This window comes from Folsomia candida, unplaced genomic scaffold (genome assembly GCF_002217175.1).
Source record: "Folsomia candida strain VU population unplaced genomic scaffold, ASM221717v1 Fcan01_Sc052, whole genome shotgun sequence".
Classification (NCBI taxonomy): Eukaryota; Metazoa; Arthropoda; class Collembola; order Entomobryomorpha; family Isotomidae; genus Folsomia; species Folsomia candida.
Genome location: NW_019091244.1, coordinates 418,980 through 425,435, shown reverse-complemented (window position 1 = coordinate 425,435; position 6,456 = coordinate 418,980). Strand labels below are relative to the sequence as shown.

Here is a 6,456-nt window from a genome sequence, read left to right as displayed (position 1 = left end):
GTGGCATGACATTCCACTCAATCACGTTTGTTGACATCTATTTGATTGAAAAGCGAAACTGCTACATATATCATTATTTGTATGCATGTTGGTTCAACCTAAGGCCTAAATATGTAAGACATTATCATTTAGCTTGACAGAAAAAAATGAGTCCATGGTTAAATAAATAACTACCGGCACTATATGTTTTCATAATTTCTTAAAACTTGCATGTTCGATCCGAACCAGATCAGTCCTAATTACACTGCGGACGAACAATCACTAACCAGCACGACCTACCCCTAACCTAACCAAAAACTCCCAAAATGACTATTTCATCTCTAACTTGCATTATCCTCCTGCTAGGATCATGCTGTTTTCTCAGCCATGCCCAACAGGTATGGGGGCACTTAGTGCTCGGCACGAGACGAGACGAGACGAGATTGCCTTGTCTCGTCTCGTCTCGAAAGTGACTCGAGACGAAGTAATCGAGACGAGACGAGATGACGATTTTGTCATCTCGTCTCGTCTCGAATCTCGTCTCGGTCGAGACGAGACGAGATGTCTCGACATTCATCCATGTTTTTCAAAATATCTTTTGTATTCTTCAGATAATTACAAAATACAAATACACAAACTGCAAATATTTAGAATATTATTAATTGGCCTTGTATTCCTTATATAGTAAACTACATACTAGTAGTTTACACAAAAAAATAAAGGATAAATCTTAATCGTAAGCTAGTAACGGGACGACAAAATTTTACGACGCTTCCATTGAGTCATTTCACGTCAATTTTTGTTAGTACGTAAACACGTAAACTTACTAACCTTACGACCTTTTGACAAAACGTACCAATATCTCTTGTATGTGATTTTTACCCAGATAAGTCAAATTTTTGGTTCGTAAGATGATCTTCGCAGGCTTATGAACATAGAATATAAAGAATTAGAAGAAGCACTCTGCTCTTTGTTAAGCAAGTAAGGGGGATGACTCTCCACGTCACATACGAGAGGTCGCCAGAGGCCCTCAGGCCCTCAATGTTAAACTAAATGGCAAACTCGCAGAGTTAACTCCTACTCCATCTGTGAGTGACGTGGAACATCTCTTTCTGTATCTTTTATATCGTGGTGGTTAATTACTCGTCGCTAGAGCCCTCACTAATACTATCTTTTATGCATTTTGTATTTACCAATGCTAAGATACTACCCATCGCTTATGAACGTAATTACGAGCTTACGAAGGCTAACATGAAATACCTGAATGACTCGTAACCGTCATAGCTTATGTTACTACATATACAAAGAATACTTGGGATATGGATACGAAGGAATCGTTACCCGCAGTATATACAATTTATAATTGGAGTTATATAGTTAGTGTCATATTTGAGTGTCTTTTACGTAAAAATCAGAATATTTGCAGATTGGTTAAAGTTTTGATCATAATTATTCGTATTATCTATTGTCTCTAAAAAAAATTTTTGAAGGATACTGCATTTCCCAAAGCTGCTCGCTCCTTGCAGAAGGCTAGAGGACGGAGAATTTGCTGCTAAATTTCTAAATTTTTGATGTATCGAGACGTCTCGTCTCGACCGAGATTTGTCGAGACGAGATGGCGTTGGTCTCGTCTCGATCTCGTCTCGTCCCGAAATCTTTCGAGACGAAAAAGTTGGTCTCGTCTCGTCTCGTATCTCGTCTCGTCTCGAAATTTTCGAGATGGTCTCGTCTCTCGCCGAGCACTAGGGGCACTGTATTATTCCTCAAGTTACTGACTGGATAATTCAAGTATTAAAATTTTCCGTTGTTCCAATGTAAAATTCCTAGTTTACCAGCCAATGTGACAAGCCAAGGAATGCAAATCTACCATTTTGCGACTCCAGCTTGCCCACAGAAGCTCGCGTGTCGGATTTGATCTTTCGCCTCACCTTGGCCGAGAAGATTGGTCTGCTCGTTCACGAGACGGAGGGTGCCACTCAAAACGTGGATCTGGACTCGTACAACTGGTGGAACGAGGGTCTCAAAGGAGTCGCCGATGCGCCAGGGGCTCATTTCCGACCCCCCACGGAATACTCGACCGTGTTCCCACAACCCATCAACCTTGCCTCCTCCTTCAGTAAAGAACTCTTCTTCCAAGTCGGCAACATAACGGGGAACGAAGCAAGGTTTTAAACAATAAATACTTAAAGCGAAAATTGCACACATTTCTGAACAATCAATATTGCAGAGCATTCTTCAACGTGGGGAATGGAGGGCTGACGTACTGGTCACCAAACAAACATCTACCGCGACCCCAGATGGGGGAGAGGTCACGAAACCCCGGGAGAAGATCCACGCCTCAGTACGGAATTCGCACGTTACTTCATTCGCGGATTGCAGGGTGACGAATCTGCAAATGGATTCCTCAAGACTTCCGCGTGCTGCAAACATTTCGCCGCACACTCGCTGGAGAACGATAGATTCACCTTTGACGCTGTTGTCAACGAGCAGGACATGGCGGACACGTACCTCCCCGTGTTCAAGAGTTGTGTACAAGAGGTAGGCTTTTCTTTTGAGGGTTGCTCAGAAAACTCAGGCTACACGTTCGGAAATTTATCTGTTCTTATCTTATTTGCATATTTGTAGTCGGACGTGAGCTGTATCATGTGTGCTTACTCGGCCATTAACGGAATCCCCGCCTGCGCAGATAAAGGCCTACTGACCGACAAGATCCGAGGGGAGTGGGGTTACGAGGGCTATATCGTGTCCGACTGCGGGGCGGTCGACTTTGTCCAAAGGACCCACAACTACACCCAGTTCCCCAACGAGACCTGCCACGCCGTTCTAGACGCCGGGGTCGACATCGAGTGCTACGCCTACAACGGTCCCTTCTTCACCCGCTACTTGGGAGACGCCGTGGCGGAAGGGGCAGTCACCCCGGCCATGCTGGATACCGCGCTCGCCAACGGGTTCAGGGTCCTCATGCGGCTCGGATACTTTGAAAAGAATGCGACCCGTCCCTTCACCGACCTTCTGCCACCCATCGTGGACAGCCAACCTCATCGAGACGCCGCCTTGGCCGCGGCCCGACAAAGTATCGTCCTCCTTAAGAACTCCCCCGTCTTGGGGAAGGCAGGCAAGGCCCCACTACCCGTTACTTTGGGGGCACAAAAACAAGGCACGATGGCCTTGATCGGACCACACCTGAACGCCTCGAGAGCCTTCTTGGCCAACTACCATGGAATTCCTTCCTCCATCTCGACCCCATTGAGTGCCATCCGAGCCTCCTTTCCCAACGCCCAGTACGAATTCGGCTGCGACTTGATATCCACAACGAACCCGCATTTGGATGAGGCCGCCGCCCTGGCCGCGATCTCCTCCCCCGTCGTTCTCTTTGTGGGGATCAACGCTGCGCAGTTTGAGGAGGAGGGGGTCGAGTATGAAGAGCATGACAGGTTAAACTTGTCCCTGACAGGGTTGCAGCCTGAACTCATCCGAACTGTCCTAGCCGCCGCGAGGGAGCCCGTGATCCTCTTCGTGGTCTCGGGTGGCGTGGTGGACCTGTCCGAGTGGAAGGATGATCCCCGAGTGGGAGCCATCATCTGGGCGGGATATCTGGGGCAGGCGGGCAGAGAGGCGATAGCAGACGTCCTTTTCGGCCGGTACAATCCGTCGGGACGCCTGGCACAAACGTTCTACTCGAACGAAGTGATCACCCAGTTTGAGAAGTATGATATGAACATGCGCCCCACGGAGGGAACGTCGACGGGGAGGACGTATCGTTTTTACGAGGGGACGCCCGTCTATCCATTCGGGTTCGGATTGTCCTACACAACCTTCGAGTATAGCATTCTTAACTTGCCCCCTATCCTTGAAATACCGACGATCGGAGGAGTGGATCAAGACTGCGCAGTGATGGTCACTCTGGCCGTGAGGAACGTGGGGGTGACTGCGGGGGATCACTCGGTCCTCTGGTTTCTCGCCCCACCCAACGCAGGACAGGGAGGAAGACCAATTAGGGATTTGCTCGATTTTGAAAAACTGGAGAATATTTCAGCGAATGAGGTGAGGGAGGCAAACCTTTGTCTGAATCGGGACCACTTCGTCCTGGCGAATGAGGCAGGGGAGTGGGAAGTTGTTCCAGGGGACTGGACCCTGCAGGTGGGACAATTGGAGAGAGTTATTCGTGTTGCCGTTTAAATATCAAAATTCATGGTTATGACTTGTGAATAAATTAAATCATGTTTGTCCGACTCTGACTCGCACGAAGCTATTCATAAAATTGCATACATATCCGTATCCTAAGGTGCCCTCAACATGTGCCCCTTATCATATTTGGCGTAAAGGGTTTACTCAAGCAAAATACAAGAAATGATATGCCCATGCTTATTTGGCCTAATAGTTTTTTATGAAGAAATTGTGATCGAAAATTTGATTAATGATGAAATTTTCTGCAGGATAAAACCAATCAATCTTTAAATCCATTTTATTTTAAGACCCGTCAGTAGTACAAGTGTCTAGATTTTTCGCCAAAGATTTCTCGCCCGCTTTATTTCTTATGGGGAAATCCTTGGCTAGGTTTTCTCGCCAAGGATTTCTCGCCCGCTTTATTTCTTATGGGAGAAGCCAAAGATTTCTCACCCACTTTATTTCTTATGGGAGAAGCCAAAGATTTCTCGCCCGCTTTATTTCTTATGGGAGAAGCCACGGATTTCTCACCCACTTTATTTCTTATGGGAGAAGCCAAAGATTTCTCGCCCGCTTTATTTCTTATGGGAGAAGCCACGGATTTCTCACCCACTTTATTTCTTATGGGAGAAGCCACGGATTTCTCGCCCACTCTATTTCTTATGGGAAAAAAGACGGGTCCTCATCACACACTTCTTATGAGGAAAAAGAGGGCTCCTCGCCACATACTTTTCCTTACGGGAAAAAATACGGGTTCTCGCCACCATACATTGCCTTATGAGGGAAAAAGACGGTTAGGGCTTCTCGCCACAAGGCCTTTATAGCATGGGTATGTATTGCAAGGATATGCTGACTGCTTATAGTAACCAAAGTCTCAGATGTATTTTCATGTGTCGAAAAATAATGGCGGGACTTCTCAAATTGCCCCAAATATCTCAGTTTACCCCCGTGCCATAGATTATCCTGGTGTCTCTGATTACCCCAAATTACTAAAATTACCCAAAATCTCAAATTACCCCAACAATGTATTTCTTATGGAAAAAAATCTTTCAGATGGGGGTACATGGGTTGAGAAGAAATGATGGCGGGACGTTTGAGACTAAATTATCAAAAATGTCTCAATTTACCCTATTTGTCTCATTTTATTCAAGTATCTCAATTTACCCCAATTGTCTCAAATTCCCCACTTATCTTAAAAACCATCAACGAATCATTTTACCTCTATATAGACAAGTAATACTCATTCAATTCTTAGTTACTCGCAGAGTCTTCAAGTTTAAAAATGCCTTTCTACTGTGTGCCCAAACATTTAGTTTGGTTGAGCCTTTTTATCTTGGCATTTGATATAACGTTACTCGTAATAATCTGCTCATATTCCATAATTGAAAGTGGAAAATCAAACCAAACCGGTTACTCATGGCAACCAAAATCACAGATGTGTTTTCATGTGTCAATAAATATTGGCGGGACGACTCAAATTACCCCAAAATTTCTCGAATTGCCCCAAATGTATCAATTTACCCCCTGTGTCATTGATTTTCATGTTGTCTCAATATACCCCAAATGACTAAAACTACCCCCAAAATCTCAAATTACCCCAATAATGTATTTCTTATGGGAAAAAATCCTTCGGTTGGGTGTACATGGGTTAGTAAGAAATGATGGCGGGACATTTGAGACTTGAGGTCTCAATTTATATTCTCCCAAATTATCCAAGTGTGTCAATTTACGCCCAAATGTCTCATGTTACCCCATTTGTCTCAATTTATTCAAGTATCCCAATTTATCCAAATACCTCAATTTACCCCAATTAAATATTTCAAAGCACCCCAAATATTCCAAATTACCCCGAGCCTTTTCTACGGCTCCGCCCAACGGCTCTTCCTTACAATACATTTCTTATGGGAGAACTTATTCCCATAGCGTTTAAGGATAGACACCTTTGTTATGAGACCAAGGTATGTGTATGGTGTAGTAAGTCATCATGTAAGGGTATGCCAGTATTTGTTATGTCCCCTCCTATGCTTTACGTTTTATTATGGATAGAAAAGGTTGAAAAGGTGGAGTTCGACCTTTTTGTTGGTGGTAGTGTTGATACTAATAAGCAAGTTACGAGAAAAAGATTGAAAAAAGGTAGAGTGAAACGTTTTCTGAAGCTAGTGGTGATACTAATGATGACACAATTTTTCACCAACGTTTAAAACAGTACTTATGAAGGTTTATCTACAAAAGTATAGCGTTATTTGTGAAAATATGATATTCACGCATGAAAAAACTTATTGGTTTAAAAACATGAAAAATTATATATGA

At 44.2% G+C, this 6,456-nt stretch overlaps 1 protein-coding gene across 1 annotated transcript; it reads left to right on the top strand.

Moving 5' to 3' along the window:
- The first annotated feature begins 263 nt into the window (after positions 1-263).
- On the top strand, positions 264-4,158 carry LOC110862248 (beta-xylosidase/alpha-L-arabinofuranosidase 1-like). Its single transcript, XM_035845366.1, has 4 exons — positions 264-377; positions 1,807-2,144; positions 2,277-2,517; positions 2,605-4,158. The coding sequence occupies exons 1-4, from the start codon at positions 306-308 to the stop codon at positions 4,156-4,158; spliced, it is 2,205 nt and encodes a 734-aa protein (XP_035701259.1). The 5' UTR covers positions 264-305.
- The last annotated feature ends 2,298 nt before the right edge of the window (positions 4,159-6,456 follow it).

Bases quoted from the DNA above. Each gene is read 5' to 3' on its own strand.
- LOC110862248 (XM_035845366.1), top strand. From the start codon at position 306: ATGACTATTTCATCTCTAACTTGCATTATCCTCCTGCTAGGATCATGC. The intron at 2,145-2,276 runs GTTTTAAACAAT...CCGCGACCCCAG, and splicing joins ATAACGGGGAACGAAGCAAG to ATGGGGGAGAGGTCACGAAA. The intron at 2,518-2,604 runs GTAGGCTTTTCT...GCATATTTGTAG, and splicing joins TCAAGAGTTGTGTACAAGAG to TCGGACGTGAGCTGTATCAT.